Raw genomic sequence first — 21290 nt, forward strand, 5'->3', positions numbered from 1 at the left:
TCAAACCTTGGTCTCTTCTCCCAAATACTGCCCACTAAACCATTGAGCTAAGCCCGTGCGGGTTAAATAGGTAATTCTAAGTTTACAAATGCAAGATAATATAGTCACGATTGATTATAATTGTCAATAAAATAATTGTATAGGTATGGTTGAAACCAAATACGAGACATAAGGGAGAACAAATAAAAATTAGGGCATAAAATATTAAATATATACTAATATTGTTTAAGGAGATTTCGACATTAGGATTTGTGGTTAAGTTCTATGAAGACTTTAATATTAGAATTAGATTAATGGTGTAATTATAATTCTATATTAGACGTTAATATTATTCTTCCAAAAGGCTGAACCCCAACCCTAAGGGCCCCCCACACCCCGGTCCGACAGAGCATTTGGGATGAAGACGTTAATATTATAATTAGACTAACGGTGAATTAACGCTATTTAACCGAAAAGTTAAATGGATAATCATATAATTAAGGATAAATTAGAAAAATTTTAAAAAAAATTAAAACCTGAACAATTTGAACCATTCATTTGATTTAATAATTTGGCGGTCATTTTTCTACCCAATGTTAATAATTAAATAAATTCGTTGGTCAAATCCGCTAATATAATCTGCGCGCTAACTGTTGATTGTCAAACAAGGACATTGCAAGGTAGTTCTCACTTCAATTTGTTGTGTGATTTGAATACTCTCTTTGTCACAAAATCTCTCAATTAGTTAATATGGTTGGCTTTATTAATTATATATTTTTTTAATTTTTTCATGGTATTAATAAAATACTTGGTAAATAAATATATAGCATTATTTTGTAGTATAACTTTGATATTTAATTAGAAAAATAGTGCACAAAAAAGATAATAGACAATGTAGTGAATATAATCAATTGATGAATTTGAATGTAAAAATTTTTACATTTGAGAAAAATAAAGACAATATAACTAATGAAAATATTTCTCTTAATTAATTTATTGATAATGAATAATTTTTTTTCACCGTATTAAGACATTGTAAGGACAATGTAGCGAATATAATCAATTAATAAATTTGAATATAAAGAATTTTTATATTGTAAAAAAATAAAGACAATATAACTAATACAATTATTTCTCTTATTTAATTTATTGATAATGAATAATTTTTTTTTGAATAAAGGCATTGTGAACACATAATTCTAAATTAAAGAAATGCATATCTATAATTTTTAGTTGTAGCTACTAAATTATTATTTATATAATTTAATAAGAGTAAAATAGAGTACTAATTATGCCAACTTTGATTGGGATGAGGTTCGAACCTAAGACCTTTTTTTTTTTATTGAAATCAATGAGTAAGTTAACGGTGAACTAACGGCAATTCTTAAAATTGTACTAATTATGTCAACTTTGATTGGGATGAGGTTCGAACCTAAGACCTTTTTTTTATTATTGAAATCAATGAGTAAGTTAACGGTGAACTAACGGCAATTCTTAAAATTTTAACGGAATTAGTAACAGTGTGTGGCTATTTTAGGAAATTTTAGTGTAAAATTTAAATCTTATCAATCTTTTAATCAATCTGAGCCATTCATTTGATTAAAATCTGTGACCGCCATTTTTTCTATCCATTATAGGACTAACTCTCTTGGGCTCTTATTAGTATATATATATATATATATATATATATATATATATATATATATAGATATAAAGAAAAGAAAAGATAAGATAATATATTTATAAATATGTATATTAGTTAAATAGGAAATCAATATGTATATACGTAACATAGAAATATGTATATAACAGGAAAAGTATAAATATTAGAATTATTAGGATTAGAAAAATATTTATATAATCTTTATTATTAGAAAAAATATATATCTTTATACATATTATATTGGAACTAGGGAACTATTAGGCTCAAAGAATAATATTCTTAAAATAATATAAAATAGGAGACTATAAATAATTGAGTCACGTACGCACGTACGGTCCTCGTACAATGCCCAAAAAATATGGGGTATCACACTCTACCCCCTTAAAAGATGATTCGTCCCCGAATCATAACCACAAGTTTATAAGGAAAGTAATAATGGAGACATAAATATGACCGTTGCACAATAATGTCCACAATAAATATTATATATAACAGTAGTCATAATGTTTATTCCCCATGCAAAAGTGATTTTCCTCTAAAAACCCATCGTAGTCGTACATCTATCAAGATCTAACAGATCAAAAATACAGTTTTTAAAAAACTACAGTGGCATTTTTCATTAGTAATTGAATTTTGAAGTGCAAATAAATTGTGTTCAAAGTGCAAGTAACACTTTCATATAGTACACCTAAGTACAAGTAAAATGTATTAAAAGTGCAACAAATAATATACACTGAGCATCAATATAAAGTAAACCCAAAAATATCATTAGGTGCATCAATGTTAAAAAGGTAAATTACTTGCATTATTAAGTGAAAATGATTGCACTTTTAAATTATTTTACTTGCACACTTGCACAAGTTACTTACATTTTAGTTTGAGTTATTTACAAAAATATCACCACATCTTTTTATTTTTTAATTACATTTGTTCTGTTAAATCTGGACACGTGAATGGCTACGATTGATTTTCAGTTCTCTTATATATATATATATATATATATATATATATATATATATATATATATAGACACACACAAGAGAAACAAACAAAAAGAAAAGCTTGAGGTATCAATATGCCTCAAATGGTCCATGATATTTCCTTTATTATTTTTTTAATATTAAAACCCACACAGGAAAGTCAATCTTGCTTGCACATTCATATTGCCATTTATCGGTTTGTATACCATATTGCATGACACACTGATGACAGTAGGCCTCTCTTTTACTAGACATTTAGGTTTGAACGTGCAAGTATTGGGCACCATCATTTCTGCTTCTTTGAACTTCAACATTTTGACATTTTCCTTTCATCTCAACAAATATACGTGAAGTTTAAGCAAATGTCCTACAAATTAAATCAGTTTATTTTTTGTCTACTTGAGAGCAGGGCCGTATTTTAAATTTTGGTGGCCCTGTTCTGGTAAATAAATGTGGCCCTACCAAAATCACAATTTTTAAAATCAATACATGCAAGTTTCGAACCTTTGACCTCCAAGTTAAAATACAATAAATATACATTTTTACCATCTCTTCATAGAACCTTTTAAGTTTAATTGAAAACTCTTAATTTTTATTTCTAAACTAGCTAGGTAAAAATTAAATATTGGACCTATAAAATTTGGGGCCCCTCTAAAATTGGGGGCCCTGTGCGGTAGCCCAGCTTGCACAGCCTAAAATCCGGCCCTGCTTGAGAGCCAAATTTAATTTGATTAAGGTTAAAGAATTGAATCAAAATAGAACAACTAGTCTCTAGCCAACACCAAAGTTTTAAAGGTTTATTAGAGGAAAAAAAAAATCAGATTTTAAATTTTGGGATGACTATATTCAAATTTTTAAAACTTTTAAATATTTAGTAATTTAATAATAACTTTTGCTTTCTTACATGTCCAATTATAAATGACAATTATATCTAGAATTTCAAATTTTAATAATTTAATAGTAAACGCTTATATATTGTAATAGTTTATCTAATTAGATAAAAACAATTTTACATATCATGATCTTGATAAGTTCACTATTAGTTAGCATATTGATAATTTAAAAACGCTTATTTTTTTTTTTGAAAGTTACTGGCTCTATTACATTGTAGTATCTGTTCATATACTTTCTCAACCTACTGAAACACAAAAAACCAATAACGCCTCCACTGAGGCTTGAACTCATAATCTTCCAAATGGAAATCCAACCCAAGTACCATTAGACCACATAGTCCTGGTATTTAAAAACGCTTATTAATTACAAAAGATTTCATATTTGGTGACAAGTATATCTAAATTTTAACAAATTAAGAATAATATTTCTGTATTGCAACAATTATATCTAAGTATATTAATTATTCCAAAAGGCTGAACCCCAACCCTAAGGGCAATTTAAGTATATTAATTGAAGGTACAATTGCACACTTGTCTAATATAAATTGTTAATATCAAGAGCTTATCACTATATAAAAAGTTTTACCTTGCAGTAAATACACAACTTTATTTATTTTTATATTTGCGTAGTAGTCAACATTACATTTCGATAATAAGATGCTAGACTCACCTTCTAAACTAAGTCGTAGCCCAACAACAATGTCCTAATAATGTTTTACACTAGGACCCCACACGCTTAGAGTGTTTTAAGGTAACTACATTTCCAAGGCTAGAACCTAAGGCCTCTAGTTAAGCTAGAAGAGACCTACGTCATCTCATTCGCACCTCATGGATATTGTCCTAACAATTTTCTTAATTTCCCCAGCAACAAGGTTAAAATAAAAACTCTTCAGATGCAAAAAGATGTTAAATTACTTTGATTATTTTTTTTTAAAAGAATTCACCAATGTTGCTTATTGTTTGTTATTAGTAGAATTATCTCATGAACTTATAGTAGAAAAATATAGTAAGGATTATGTAAAGAAACATATGGAAAAATTAGCTTTTATCCACCATCAATGCACCAACTCTATTCGCCTCCGATCCTGATTATGAGACTAAATATAGAGGTTAGGGTATCCTTATCCCTGCAATACTCTCTCACTTTCATAAATGGATCTGCTTCTACATCATTAAATTTATAAATTCTTTACTATTTTCTCTACATTTCTACAATACTCTCTCACTTTCAAAAGTGATCTCACTTTTATTTTATATTATAAATATAATGATAAAATAATAATAAAATAAAAAATAAAAATAAAAAAAAGAAAATAAAACTATAAAAGTCAAGCTTGCAAAGCGTGCAAGCCACATAAGCTAACAAAATAAAATAAAATAAAATAATAATAATAATAATAATAATAATAATAATAATAATAATAATAATAATTCATATTACCTTCCACATCATCTCGAAAGGAGTTCACTTACTGGGATGAATATTGAAGACAGCCGAGCAAGTTTGCACGAATTTTGTTATAATTATTTCTATATAATTAATGATAGCAATCATTTAAATTTAATATTTAAATTATTCATAATCAAAATTCCTATAAATTTCGTTCAAAAATATTATACTCCCTACGTATCATTTTATGTGTCGTGTTCGGTTAACAAGGCTTGACTGATGTTATTTACAATTTAATTTTTCATGATATTAAGATTAGAATTAGTATGTAAAAGTTATATATTTAGAAACTACATTAAAAGTACTATTAAACACAAAAAAATTAATATAAAAATTATCATTTTATCTGTCGTGTTCGGTTAACCAGGCTTGACTGATGTTATTTACAATTTAATTTTTCATGATATTAAGATTAGAATTAGTATGCAAAAGTTATATATTTAGAAATTACATTAAAAGTACTATTAAACACAAAAAATTCATATAAAAATTATAAGAAAATGCTAATAGAAATAAACAAAGAAGAAAGAATTGGTGTGACCAATAAATAGTACGTAGGGCAGATAAAATGAGATAGAGAGTATTAAATAATGACGGAGATATTGGAACTAGCCAAAGAATTTCACCTCGGGTCCGAGAGCCCACAGTCGGGAGCCCATGAAGATGACCGAGCGGCCGAAGATAGATGACCCGAACCAAAATGGAGTATCTGGGCCAAGACAAGCATGGAACCCGGATGGCATTACTCGAACAATAGTGCCCGCCCGGCAGGTGGGTACTAGGGTAGGCGTACTCGGCAGTTGGCACTCAGGTCCCATCCCCCGAGCACTGGGGTCCAGCCTTCGTCGGCGGCCCCCAAGCAGTGTTTGGGCGCCTCAGAGCCCATCTCCGAGGCCCGGATGGCCGAATATAGCCCATTTTCGTAGCCTAAGAGTGTGGATCTTGACTTAGTCATGTGGTTACCACGTATTAAGCTAAAATCAGTTAGCATTACATTGTATAAACAGACATTGTCCAATTATTACCACGACATTTCTTATTCCCTTACAAGATATAACTTAACATGTTGTATATGAGAAAATACAAATTTTGGTCCCACGAATATTAGCAAAATGACAGTTTTGGTTTACATGTTTAATTCCTATTAATTTTCATCCACGACTATTGTTTTAATACCAATTATCTATTTTACACCTTTATATATTTTATGTGAGCTTATTGATCCATATAATTGTATACCCAGGCCAATTAATTCCATCATTGGTGCTTTCAATGAGAGCTCAACATACTTGCACGAGCGTGCTTCCTAATCTTTGGCTTTTGATCATCCCAATTCATCATGATGAGGTCCAGCTCGCGCAATTCTCACGATTACTGCAACACAAGACTCATCCGGGGAGGAAATAACCCAAACGATGTCGCATGCTAGCATACCATGCCACTCGGTCCAGGGGGGCTTGAGGGATCATCTAACTAACAACCGGAGCAAAGGACATGGCCCCGGGCTCCCACGTTCAGCTGGCAGTTGAGCTCTCGGGCGTCAAAGTTGGGGCCGCCCGCCTTCTAACAAGACGCAATAGTGCTCAGTGAGTAAGTGGTGGGGATCTAGGTATGGATGCCACCAAATCAAGCTAGGACTGCCTTTGGGACCCTGGAGGGATCCTACACACAACTATCGATGACCCTGACCTCACCAATGCCAACACGACACACATGAATTGAGTAGGGACCCGGTTCTCAGCCTTTATGCTCCGCCACTTGCTGAGACCGTCTACCACTAATCGCTAAAGCCCCACAAAGGCTGGCCACTTGGGCCAAACTGATGCGAGGAGCCCGCACCATGCATTCAAGGTCTGCCAATCATTAAAGCTCTGCTAGTTCCGGGCACCTAAGCGGAACTGGGGTGAGATGTTAGGACCTAACCCCGACATTTCGCTGCTTGCCAAAGCCCCATAGACCTCGAGCCACCTCTCTGACATTCACCGGCCTCAGGCTACATACTTCGCCATTCATCGAAGCCCCGCCGGCTGTCGGTAAGTGTCAAAGCCCTACCAGCCCCCAGGCACCTAAGCTGGCCTAGGGTGGGAAGTTGGCCCTAAACACATGCTCCACTACTTTCTGAAGCCCAAAACGGCCCCATGTCACCCAAAGGACACCCTGGCATCATGGGCATCTTAGGGGAGCTCGACTACCATCCTTTGTTAAATATTAGCATTTGGTAAAGTTGAGGGAACCTGAGTACTATAATAAGACGAGGGACTCTTGGCGAACTAGGAAATGAATAGTGAAAAGCGCAGAGGATTTGGCAACTAGGGTGCATGACAAAGGACGACATGGATGATCCGGATGGACTAAGGGGCCTAGAGGCCCAAGAGATGGTTCGGACCCCCCGAGGGGCCTAGGCCGCATAATGAGGCCCGAGACCCTTCAATGAATCATTAGTTAGAGCATGAAGGGTTTAGAAACCCAAAGGGCTGGTTGGACCCCCTAAGAAGCCGCGACTTGGAGAAGTATTTGGCTAGAACATAAGTAGGAAGGCCCAAGTTCCTTAGAAGCTAACTATGGGGGAATATTTGTAACACCCCCGATTTCACCAAAATTTAAAAGCTTAAATGAAAGGAAAAACAAGCTAATCATCCATTAAGATAAAGCGGAAGCAAAGTCTAATTGCGGGGATGATATGCCACACCTATCTCAAACATAGGTGCACAAGCTAGTCTAAACCACAAGGTCAACAACAAAGTCATAGAGGAAATAGGCACACAGGCCATAAGTCTAAACAAGTCTAAACAAAGGAAAACAAGAAGAGTTACACTATCTACGGTCTACTAGCACGCTCTCCAAAGCTACTCATAACCTGTAAAAACATAGTGATAACACCCGTCAGCGAGAGATGCCGGTAACCCACCAATACGTGTTAAATAACATATATAATATATAGATATTATAAAACCATTTGAGACAGAGGAATACAGTATATATCATTTTAAAGCCAAGAGAGGGAACGTCAAGAGACACAACATAACACTCTCAACAAAGACCAACCATCAACAACAATCCACAAGTCAATAAGGACAACAAGCAACATACTCAACAACAGACGCAACCTACCATAATCAAGGTAGAGTTCCCGATAGAAATGCTCATAAGAAATGAATACAATAAATCACACAATGAAAAAATCAAGTTACAAGTTCCAACCTTATGCCCTGTTCCACCCTTATTGTAACACCCCGTGTTACGGACTTTAATCTCGGATTAATTATTTAATTAATTCCGTTAATAATAATTAAAAAGGATTTAATTTGGTTAGGGTTCCCTCTAATTAATTAATGTAGTCCACCATGGACCGTGGACCCTTTCCTAAACTAGAGTCTTAAGCCTATTAGGAATAAAGAGAGTAGACCTTTTACTAGTCAGATTCTAATTAGGAATCCTAGACCTATATATCTGTTAGGGATAAAGAAAGTAGGCCTTTACTATTCAGATTTTGATTAGGATTCCTGATTCTATAAATAGGAGGTTAGAAAGCAATTAGAACCCTTACCAGCCATAGTTATATTACACGAAATTATTCCCAAAGAGATTCCCCACCACCAAGCCTAGGGAGATCAATCGGATGGAAATCTTAGGGAAGAACCTTAATAGCCAAGGGAGGATTAATTAAGGCTAAGAGGTAACCCATGTCTCGACAAAACCTATTTTCCTTGCTATATCTTATTCATTGGCTCCTTTGTTATATGATTCTGTGCTTGAGTCTTGATAGAGCTTTGCCTAGGGTTTATATTGTGTTTATGTGATAATCTTGATGTTTATGTGATAATATTGATGTTCTTGATACTATGATTGATTATATGAATGATCTTGTATTTTGATTATGTCTAGAGCCCTATGGTTATATCGTGAATCTTGTATTATGATGTTCTTGGTATATTTGGGTGGGATTATGCATGACCGGGTGTTGAGTCTAGCCTAGGACTTGTGTTTAGGACTTTGCATATAGATTTCTTGATGTTCTTGTGATTCCGGATGTCCCTGGATCGTTATATGATTTATGTTGGGTCTTAGCATGTTTAGGAATCGTGTTAGGATGTATTTGGTGTGATTCTTGGTTTAATTCCGTTAATTGAATACGTGGTGTTGTCGTTATGTGTTTGAATGTGTTTGGACATGATTTCGGGTTCCACGAGAGATCCCGAGACCAAAAGTTGCCTGTGTATCAGTGGGGGGTAGGTGGGGGGACTGACCACCCGCCACCTACCCGATGCCCATAACACTGTTCCAGCGGGCAGCCTGCGGGCGGTGGTCTGCCCGTCGGCCACCCGCTAGAATAATGTATGGCCGCCGGCGGGTGGTCCTCCACCCGCCACCTACCCGCTGGAATTCGGTCGAGTGTCGTGATGTTTTTCCCCGTTTGATGTTTCCCCGTGTCCCGTTGTATCTGGTTGTCGTGTATGAGTCTCGTTTGGTGTTTTAGGCATCGTTCTAGGATTTTATGTGTGATACGTGTCATTGTTGTTGTGTCTTTCTTGTTATGTAATTATGTGTTGATTGATTGGATGATGATGAGTATCGTGGTCATTGCGCAATGACCGGTGTGAATGATGAAGATGATGTTGAGATTGTGATTGGTGGAAAATAAACTGTTGGCGGTTGGCACCACTTGTGCCCGGTCATTGTACTAAAGGTACATGCCATAGCGGTGACTGTGCTAAAGGCACACACCCACCTTAGACTTGCTTGCTGGTGAGGATGGGTCAAGTTATAAGTGCTGCGGTGTCATGTTAGAGCTATATGCGCTAACCCCTTGATATTGGCACTAGAGGTGCGGATCATTGAATGGCACTGCGGCACCATCTTGATATGTTGGTGGTTGAAAGGTGGTTTGTCGGTGGGGGCATGTAGTTGCCCGGAGGTATAAGGGGTGGGGATATAAGGGTGGCCTGGAGGTATAGGTTGGAACTGATATAAGGACGGAGGGGAGCTACAAGGTTGAAAGTTGGTATAAGGTTGGAGGATGAATTGTGTGCTTTGTTGTCTACTTGCTAATTGATTGTCTTGAATGCCTTTGTTGCCTCTAATTGCTATTTTATATGCTTATCTATTTGGTATGCCTTGTATTGCGTTCTTAGGATGTATGTTAGTATTTATGATTATTTTATATTGTTGAGTCTGTTAACGTGTCTTGAGTCTTGATCTTGGATTTAAATTAGAGTCTCGTAAGTATATATGTATTCTAGTTTCAAAATGAGTTTCTTATATCTACCTATATTGTACTTAACGCGTTGGAGTGGGTTACCAACATTATTCGCTGACGGTTGTTACACTGAATGTTTTTCAGGGACAGTGAGTAGCTTCGTAGCGCGCTAGTGGATTCGTAGACTTAGTTTAGATAGTTCTAGCATGGATGAGATGGCCTGCGTGCCTTGATTTGTATTTGGGTATTAGTTATGGTTTATGCTTTGTTAGTTAGTTTAGCCTGTACATCTGAGTTCTCCAGCTCAGATGTGGCATAGCACCCCGACTACTATGTCTAGTTTATGCTCTGTTTAGGAATTAATAAGAGATCAACCTTTATTTTATAGGTTTTAAATATCTTGAAATTTAGGGGTGTTACACTTATGGCTACCCTCGGGCCTTATCTCAGTTCCAACCTGTACCTCCCAGTGCCACCCTGTACTTCTGAGTCCAACCTTATTCTTCCTGGGACCGTCGTTCCCCGCCAAACTGCCGCCAAAAAATACCATCGAACCCTCAGTGCATGAGGGTACCATTAAATATCATAGTCACATACTGTCGAACTCATGAGCAAAGCACAAGTCACAATACCACCAATCTCATTCATAGTCACACAAAGTTATCATCAAGAGGATTGAGGCTCGTCAATAGCCCAATCAAGTATCAACAACGGGTATAACAAATGTACAAGATCACATCATTGAAATCAATCAAGAGGTTTCAATGATAGACATGAAACGATACTCAACAACAACAATGGACTTCAATCCAATGTCAACATGATTGGCAACACAAGTTGCCAATCCTCAAAGGAATGGACAAACAACACATACTAGCATCAAAGACATCATAACTAACATGCTCATCAAACGGGTAAACCAAAACGATTCCAACGAATCTCAAAGACACACATAAATCCATCGAATCACAAAGTTGGACCATAAGCACGATTCAAGACACCAAATCCTAACATAGAAACTTAAGATATCGTTCTAGACATATGAAACATCAAGGAGACACCCAAAAGCTCAACAATCCAACAAAGGGAGGCCAAAACATCACAAACCAAAGGGTGGAACTACGGGAAAACAAACCCCCGCCACATTCCCCCTGTGTACCCCGCGGGTGGGTACTTACCCGCGGCACTGCCCGCCGGGTACACACCTCCTCCCACGGGTGGGGCGGTGGGTGGACATCTGCCCGCGGGGAACATACTGTACACCAATAATTCCCTTCGGGAAAATTCATCAACAAAGTCAAGTTCAAGTCCAAAACACCCCAAATCTCACATACAACAAGGACTTGAACCCAAGAATAGATCAAAAGATAGCATTTAAGAAACCTAGATACAAGCTCTAAACATGCATCATCACAAGATCATGTATCAAATCTCACATTAACACCAAGAATCATCAATAGAAGTCAAGAATCATCAATAGCAAGTAGAAAATAGGTTTTGTATAGCATGGGTTACCTTTGAAGACCAAGAAACTCTTCCTTTCTACCCTCCTAAGCTTCTCCTTGAAGCTCCTCTTCAACCAAGTCTTCTTAGTTCTTACACAACCAAAACCACAAAGAAAACACTAATCTTAGATAAAGACTAGGTAAAGCTAATTAAAAACACCAACTAATCCTAGATCTTACCCTTCCTTAAGCTTGGGAGATTGAAAGGTGGAATCTTGGAATGATTCCTAGCAAGGATGAAGGAGATTCTTCTTGGCTTGGGGAAGAAGCCAAGTTTTCTTAGAGAGAAGGTAGAGAAATGTTTTCTTGCCAATGTGGGGAAATGAGATTTAGGCTTGATAGGGTAAGGCTTCAAGACCAAGCAAGTGGAAAAAGACTATAATGGCCTTACTTTCCATAGAAAAGCTTAGGAAGACCCAAAGAGTTAGGTACAACCATCAAAGCCAAATGTCCCCCTTTTTGACTTAAATCAATTGACCAAGGAGTTGGTCAATTTAAGTCCTCCGACTATCAATTTGGGAAATTGATAAGAAAGTCCACAAGGATGACTTAGGATTAATTATCCAATTAATCATATTTAAAGGATAGGATTTTCGGGGTGTCACAATATCCGACAAAGCCTTGGTACCGTGGAAGCCCGGGTGGCATGCACAACCTAATGTAACCCCACTTCCACTGAGGGCAGGCGCGATGCCCGTGAACCAACCCTAACGAGTAAGAGACACCAGGGCTGAAGTTGAGGTCAACTCACCTAGGGCGTCAGGTCATAACCCGAGGTCGTTGGGGGCACGAAATCGATTACTTGGCCCGAGCTAATTCCACATCAGATTACTTGGACGCCTGGCGAAGAACTTGTTGTACCATTAGATATCCAACGAGGGAAGGACTGTGTGTTTGAGAACATCGGACCAATATCATTAATCTAGCAAAAGTACACCTAGGGACCCCACCACAAAGCCCAAAGCTATTTTATCTTTTTCAAGGATAAATGGGGGGCTTGATCCCAAACATCTACCTATGTTTTCCCTAGTGTCATTACAAGGTCTAACCTCCCCTAACGCTAGGCAAAGTAATAAATCCATGGTCGCGCTTATGTATGATGGCCTCGACCTTAGCATTTTCTAATGGTAGTACGGGGCCCGCCCCCGCTCACTACCTGATGGAAGAGCCTATTCTTGGCTTATTCCATGCACAGTGGTCCACCTAACAACCCATTTCTATTATAATAAAGTGTTATCCCATGCAAAATTTAGCACCAAGCTAATTTTACCCTTTTGAGGGGGAGAGAGGGGCTGAGCCATAGGACCTAGAGCCTATTCGCATGGCACCTGGTGTTTGCGCGCTTGGTACCTAGATCATGGCCCTCGGGCTGGGATGCCTAGGCCGTTATCCACAAAAAAATGCTCGCATGCTCGCTACATTTCTTAAAGGTCGGCATGAGATTTAAATCTGCTAGCTACTCGACGGAAGAACCTTTCCATGGTCGAGCCACTTGGGTGTGGAAACGTTAATCCCCCAAGGCCAGCACGAGACTCGAACCTGCTAGCTACATTAACGGAATAGTGAACCTTTGGCCAAGCCCATGACGTAGTCGAAGTAAGCTGACTATTACAAAACAAAAAAAGAAAAAAAAAAAAAAAACAACAACAACAAATGACACGGAAGACAAAAAAAAAATTGATAATACTAGTTATACATAGCAAGCAGAAGAGATGAATTAGCCCCGTGCCGATCGAAAGTCTGACCTGCTGAACCCTAGAGTTACAATTAGCTAAAATTAGTTACAATTCCCTTGTATAAATAGGCATTGTTCAATTATTACTAGATAGGTCTTATTCCCTTACAAGATATCACTTAACATGTCATATACCCACGCTAATTTTCAAGCTCTTATCCATTCCACATCATTACTAGTCTACTCAATTATATATTTTACCCCCTTGTATATTTTATACGAGCTTATTGATCCGTATATATAATTGCATACCCCGAATCAATTAGTTCCTATCAAATAAATATAACAAAACTAGTAGTATAATACATCATATTCTTCTGGACAATTATAAGAGATATCACTCAAATTTCTCTGATTCTTGGATAATCAGATATCTACCATTCTCTACCGAAACAATTAACCCAATAACCCAAAAGACCTAGAGGACATATAACATTCAAAACACAAGTTCCTTCTAGAAATATATATATATATATATATATATATATATATATATATATATATATATATATATATATATACATATATACTTCTGCTCAAATGCAGTCGCACCTTCCCGTGCAGTCAGTGCGGCCGCTTGAAAAAGACACCAATAGTGTTAGGAAAGTGCATAACAATGAAATGCACAAATACACCAAAAAACACACAACACACCCACAATAATGCACCATAACTCCCCCACTCTTAATTGTGCATTTCCTAACTCTGTGGTGCTTTTATACATACCTAATGGTGCGTTTTTGGTGATGAATATCTAATGGTACATATTTTTTGTTGTGCATTTTCTAACACTGTTGGTGCATATTTGTATAACTAGTGGTGCGACCGCATTAACCGCACGAGAAGGCGGGATCGCACCTGAACTCGAATATATATATATATATATATATATATATATATATATATATATATATATATATATATATATATATATATTCTTAAAACAAACCAAATGACAAAAATTCCTGATCAATAAATTTTAAAAATTCTTAACAAGTTTAAAATAATATTAATAACTCCACAACAAAAAAAATGTTGTTTAACTTTTCATAAATTATGTATAAACATATAAAATTAATCATCTGTATAAATCTCCAAGTAGCATGAGTAATCAATTATAAGGAGAACCATCTTTTAGTGATTGTACTAATTTTCTTATTGTATTTGAATGGTTTTTATTAAAAAAAAAAAAAAAAAAAAAAAAAAAAAAAAAAAAAACCTTTTGAATAAATAGTTATTTCAGGTAGTTAAAAAAGTACTTTTTAAAAGTGAATTGAAATATTAATTAATCTCATTTAATTTATTTATCCAAACTTTATCCATTACGGATCTTCTGAAATTTGCATTGGCTAAATGTGGCCAAACAATGAAAATTAAAATGTGAATTATATTTGTTTTCACTTTGACAAAAAGAGGGTGAGTCTTCAAGATGAAGTTGTATTGTTTCTTTAATTTATTAATTCAAATATCATTTTCAAAAACTAGTAAAGTTTCTTTGGAAAACCTGTCATTCACCCTCTAGCCTTTCGGTGGCCAAATTCAATCACTTTCACACCACACACTCTTTCTCTCTCTCTCTCTTCTAATCATTTCCCATCATCTGAACCCCCAAGTGTCACTCTGCTCCCAAGTGAATGAAAGTAAATGTCTATGCAACACATTGTCCCTATAAGAGAATGCTATTTGCATTTTTAGGATATTTTCGTTATATAACTTATAGTCATATATTAATTAGAAAGGAAGTAGAAAAGAGGGGAAAAAATAATATAATCTCTTAAGACCAATCATCAATTAAAATGTGTAAAAATGAAATAAAGAAATATTGTTGTTTTACTCTCAGAGTTATAATGTATGTGTAATTTCTCTTCTAATTAATGTGAAATTACAATATTACTCCTTAATTATTCAGCAAGGTAGCGTATTTAGTCCTAGTTCTAATGGATGGAGTTCTTTTAGATGAATTCTAAACAATAATAAATAGAAATGACAAAATTGTATTTTCAGTATGATTTTCTTAGATTAAAACCTAAAAAAACATCCAACAAGTTTATACGTACTGCATATTGTGGACGATATTTGTAGATGATTCAATCAATTTTGAATGAAAATAGGGAATTTGTGGGTCTCTAAGAGATTTTATTGTATAAAAATTAGAATCGTTAATAGTTGGGATATTCAAAATTTACTAAACTATCATCAATTACAACTCATGTCAGAAACACATGTAGATTTTTCATCCAAAATTACGATATCCACATGTGAGAACTAATTACACCACCTTAGTAACTAAGTAATTGGTATTATTACAACACCAACACCATACTAATTAGAGAACACTTATGTTATGACCTGAGACTAAAGCTGTAATTTTTCCTAAATAAAAGTAGTAAGGGGGTGTTTGGTTGGATGGAAATCTGTTATCAAGGAAAATGTTTTCTTTAAATTTGAGAAAAATGAATTTTTTTTTTATTTGGTGCATGAAAAACTTTTTACACAAAGGAAAAGTTTCCTTAAGGGTATGTTGGTGATATTTTGTTTTCCATGAAACTTGGGAATAAAAAACGAGTTGACATAATTATTTTACCTTTGTGATTCGTTCTTACTTTTATTATCATTATTATTGTGTAGGGGATATAGATTTTTATACTCAGCTCATTATTTCTCACAATTTCAAATCTTACTAAAAAATGGAATTAATATGTAGGTCTTTTTTCTACTAATTAAACAATTGGCGAACTAAAAGGGATCTAAAACTCTATTTAATATTGGAATCTTGGGGGTGATGCATCCTAACCTTAACAAGAAAAGCAAAAGCCGGTTCTCATTCCCACAATATCCTCTCTTTAGCCCTCTCTTTTTGACTCCCAAATCTAACACCATGTTTCCCTTTGTCTTTCTCGATTCTTGTGCTTTAGTCTTTAGCCCCTTTCACCCACACCCATATAAATTCTCTCTATGCTATACCACTTCCCACTCTTAAAACATCCATCATAAACCACACCATGGCGGTTGATGTGTGTTCAGAGGTCTCAAGCTTAGTAGTCAGCCCAAGAATCTCCTTCTCTCATGACCTCAAAGAATCAGACAGGATGATCCTCACCCCTGTCCGAGAATCCCATCCTCTCATCTCCACCATTGATTTCGATTTCTGCATCACAACCGACCAAATCTTCTCCTCGGCAGACGAGCTCTTTGCCAATGGCAAAATCCTCCCCGTTGATCTCAAGAAACCCTCACCACCAAAACCCACTTTTCACCATTCTTCTTCTACTAATGAACCCACCCAAGCTCTTGGAAATGGGGATTTGCGGCACACGAAACGACATATGCTTAAAGAGCTCCTATCACTATCAGCAAACTCAGAAGAAGCGAAACCGCCGCCACCTGCAAAGCCACCATTCTGGCAGTTCAAAAGAAGCTTTAGCTTGAACTGCGAAAATGGCCGGAGCAATAGCCTCATAAGATCTCTGCAGTTTCTGTCGCGAAGCAATTCTACAGGCTCTGCACAGAATCAGCGGCGGAATTCAAAGAAAGAGCCTCCGCCGGCGGTGGTGGCTATGCGCGCCGCATCATCATGCGGTGGCGACATTCACAGCCACCCTTTGAGAAGTTCATCTAAAAAGAGCAGTAGTAGTAGTCCATTAAAGAAGAGTAGGAGTGGTAGAGCTTATGGTAGTTTAAAAATTAGCCCTGTTTTGAACATCCCACCTGCTTATATTTCTAAAGCGACTTTGTTTGGTCTAAGTTCATTATTTTGTAATGCCAAGTCCAAAAAGAAGAAAAAATGACAAGTACAGTGTGCTTTATATGCTTCTTGAATCAAAGTATCATGGTATATATATATTTCATTCTCTACCAACTTGTAGCCCTAACGTTCTGGTTCTGGTTCCGGTTCTTGAAATTGTCTAAATGTAAGTATTCAACAATTTTTTTTTTCATCTACAATTTTTTAAACATAGTTATATCAAATATTTAAAATTTAATGTTAAACTAAAAAATAATAATAATTTTGAACTTGCACTTAATTTTACCAAGACTAAGTTGCATACGTATTTTATTGAAATTTCAATAAGAATCTAAGCCTACGTAATTCTCTTACATTTTTTAAGAGTCAGTTTGTTCACTTTCGGCTGCAGTGGTTCTATCATCGGAAAAGAAATCGTTGATGATGCTTGATTTGTCGTTTTCTTGTTGTCTAAGTTTTGCCAATCCCCAATCGGCTATGCAAACTTGAATTTCGATTGATTGCAGCGTCATTCTTGAACGAGACTCGTCCATCATGTTTCCACCTGCACTAAATTCCTGTTCTACTCCCACGATAGAAGCATAAGTTCCAAAATTTTGTTTTGCAATAATAGATAAAATAGGAAAAAAAAAATTCATGGTCTTTCCACCACTGCATGTCCCACTTACCCGACGATTTTTACCCGCTCTAGCTAACAGGTTAAAATCTCTACTTTGTTGAGATGATTGCGAGCTTTGCGAACTACTTCGGGAAGACAAACTAATATTCAACGAAAGACCATAAGTCTCTAAATACTCTTCATACAAACTATGAAACAAATTTATTATTTCATTATGTACAGTATTAATATTAACATAAATGAATTTCACTATTATTTAAAAAAAAAATCATAACAAATCTTTGTAATGAATAGTACTACTAAGCAAAGTAAACGTAGAGTTCCAAAGAGTTGGTACATCGGGGGGGGGGGGGGGGGGGGGGGGGGGGGAAATCATTTTGGAGGCATATTATTTCTTTTACAAAATGTACTAAATTCTTTTTGTGCGTAAAGATATTTTCACACAAAAAAAAAAAAAAAAAAAAAAAAAAAAAAAAAAACCCATCTCTAATGAGTTTAATACTACTACTACAGTACTACTCAGTGAAGTCAAACCAGCTTGAAGACATAAATTTAAGAGTTAATTACTGATTTGGTCCATCGACTATGAGGATTTCACCAATTTAGTTCTTGACTACCAAAATTCTTCAATTTAGTCCCCGATTATGCCTTTTTGACCCGAAAAAGTCAATAATTTTATAGGTGGTGTAAATAACAATTAAGGTGTCAATATGACTATTATTTACACCAGCCTAGTCAAATATAATTTAATTACACAAAAAATTAGATATTAGAGTTTTTAAAAAAAAAAAGTTTTGGAATTAGAAATATTATTTTAATAAATTTAAATTAAATAATTAAATAATTAAATTTAAAAATTAAAACATTAAAAAAAAAACCTCATCAGCGAGGTTTTTTTTTAATGTTTTGATATTAAAATTTTTAAATAATTATTTAATTTGAATTTATTGAGAGATTGTGGATTTCGAGAGGCAGATATCTGTCTTAGTTTTTAGAGGATGAATGGTTCAAAATTCGATCTAATTTAATGGAAGAACTAGAATCTCACAAGATGGAATATATCAACATGTTCGGAACTCAACGATGGTATAGCGTCTATAACTCGTTGAATTTTTTTGAATTAGATCGGTGTGCACCAGTTGAGTACTGAATGACTATGGCGGAGATTGGTGTACTAATTGCTTTCAGATACAATGTGATATTACATGTTTTGAATATGGCCGGTAGTACGACATATTTACCGCTCTGATCTAGCCCACCACCTTGGTACGAGCATGTAGCAAATGCCCTTGTACTAATTGCTTTCAGATACAATGTGATATTACATGTTTTGAATATGGACGGCAGTACGACATATTTACCGCTCTGATCTAACCCACCACCTTGGTACGAGCATGTGGCAAATGCTCTTGGTCACGTTAATAATAATCATTATGTTAAAGTAACATTGACAAGGAGGGTACCCAATGCCTACTATTGATCCGCAATGGATTTATTTTAGATATGGTTGTGCAGACGCATGGATTACTCCATATGTGAGTCGGATCAATAGTTACCATGAGCACGTCGCTCTAATTGTACGCATGAGAATTTTATATTCGATTGAAATGAAATGAAATTTTCTTTTTATATTTTATTGTGATGTTAATGTGTTTTTACATTTTTAATTAATTTATTATATTTTTATAATAAGGTAAAATAATGCATACAAAAAATTGGAGTTATAAAGAATAGTTTTTTGAATGCCTCTATTACAATGTAGTTTCTGTTCATAACTACTTTCTCAACCTATTGAAGCACCGCCTCCACTGAAGTTATTTGGGAAGTTATGGTGTATGATTAAGATTCCAAATTTATGGCCTTAGACCTTTGGTTTATTATTGAGTTATTGGAATGCTTCTGTGACTTGACTATCTTTTGGCTATTTTGATGTGTGGGATTGACAGATGTGTTAACTCCAAGCTCAAGTCATAGAATATAGTTAGCATTATGCTAACATTAAGAAATCTCTACTTAAGACATGCTTCTAAAGTTTTAGAGACAATACAATGTACTCTTTTGTACAATTTGGATGTGTTTCTCCTTTCAGTTGTGCATATAATATATTTTGAGAAACATCCCTTAAGGTACCAAGAATAAACGTTGGGTTTGTTCATGAGGGACCTAAGTTGGAGAATTAAAATGCATGTGACCATAATGGATACTACTCTGATTAAATAGAGAACATGTCACTATGATTCTTGTGTTTTGTTCTTTGGCGAGGGTTGTGCTAGTACTTGCACCAAGTGGGAGACTATAAGATTTCCCTAATAATATATATTGTATATTATATATTAGGGCCTTAATTAAGTGGTGCAAGTTGACTAGGCTTATTAAGTGGTCTGGTTGGATTGAATAACTAGAAGTTGTTATTCAACCGGACTCTGTGCCTAATATAAACCTGGATCGATGGGCTTCAGGATATTCATTATATAGCACATAAATATATGGTACTCATACTGCTCACTATACACCAATACGACATCTAGGGTTCTAAGTCAAGTGTGAGACAAATATGGCCGACGGTTTACCGTTCAATAGGCAACATCAACTGTGGCTAGAGATCAACACGACTATCGCTTCAGCTTATACGAGGTTAGGTATCTCGTATTATTATTCAGTATAGTTAGATTATTTATGTCTAACGTGATTATGTGTATTTGTTTATACAATTATGTATATTTTTTTAATACAATTATGTACATCCGAATCAAGAAATTAAAAAAAAAAAAGTATGTGTATTTTGTTATACAATTATGTACATTCATGTATACAATTATGTGTATTCTAGTATAAAATTATGTATATTTTTGAACATAATTTTTTTAAAAGGAAATTAACCACCAACACAGTGCAGCGAATTTAAAAAATAATAATAATCTGAAACGACGTCGTTTTGCATCAGGGTGCACAATGCAATACGCGCCCTGGTGGAGGATATAAATTGTCCACTTCGTGGTTTACACACAAAAACTTTTTATTATTTACTCCGTATTATGATAGTAAACTTATTTGCGAGGAGCTGTACTTTTTTTTTTTTTTTTTTTAAATAAGAGGAGCTGTACTTGTAAGAAAGGCTATTCATAGTTTCACGTTCATCAAAGGAAGCCTGGGCATCAAGCAGAAGCATAGGGAGAAGGAGCAAAAATGTCAGGCAGTATAGCGCGTGGTCATCTCGCCAAGGAGCGCAAAGCCTGGAGGAAGAATCACCCTCATTTCTTTCTCTTTTATCTTTCTTCCTCACTCTGTTTGTATATATTTCTGTGTGTGTATGTGTGTTTCTTTAACTATGGGTTTTTATGTTTTCGCGCTGTTTTTAGGGTTTTGTAGCGAAGCCGGAGACCGCTGCGGATGGGTCTGTGAATTTGATGGTTTGGCATTGCTTTATCCCTGGTAAAATAGGGGTAAGTTCTTTTCTGCTTTCTCTTCCCTTTTAAGAATTTTTTGCACATTTCTGTGCACAGATTGGGTAAAGTTTTAGTCTT

General features: G+C 35.3%; 1 protein-coding gene across 3 annotated transcripts; it reads left to right on the top strand.

Annotated features, from left to right (window-relative positions):
- Window positions 1-16156: 16156 nt before the first annotated feature.
- On the top strand, window positions 16157-17221 carry LOC109179576. Of its 3 annotated transcripts, none has more exons than XM_019329079.1 (2): window positions 16157-16686; window positions 16720-17221. In XM_019329079.1, the coding sequence occupies exons 1-2, from the start codon at window positions 16405-16407 to the stop codon at window positions 17188-17190; spliced, it is 753 nt and encodes a 250-aa protein (XP_019184624.1). In that variant the 5' UTR covers window positions 16157-16404; the 3' UTR covers window positions 17191-17221. The 3 variants fall into 3 exon arrangements, with proteins under 3 accessions (XP_019184624.1, XP_019184625.1, XP_019184623.1); XM_019329080.1 differs by having other exon boundaries at window positions 16157-16682; window positions 16716-17221; XM_019329078.1 differs by having other exon boundaries at window positions 16157-17221.
- Window positions 17222-21290: the final 4069 nt, after the last annotated feature.

Source organism: Ipomoea nil, unplaced genomic scaffold (genome assembly GCF_001879475.1).
Source record: "Ipomoea nil cultivar Tokyo-kokei standard unplaced genomic scaffold, Asagao_1.1 scaffold0937, whole genome shotgun sequence".
NCBI classification, from domain to species: domain Eukaryota; kingdom Viridiplantae; phylum Streptophyta; class Magnoliopsida; order Solanales; family Convolvulaceae; genus Ipomoea; species Ipomoea nil.

Bases quoted from the DNA above. Each gene is read 5' to 3' on its own strand.
- LOC109179576 (XM_019329078.1), top strand. From the start codon at position 16,405: ATGGCGGTTGATGTGTGTTCAGAGGTCTCAAGCTTAGTAGTCAGCCCA.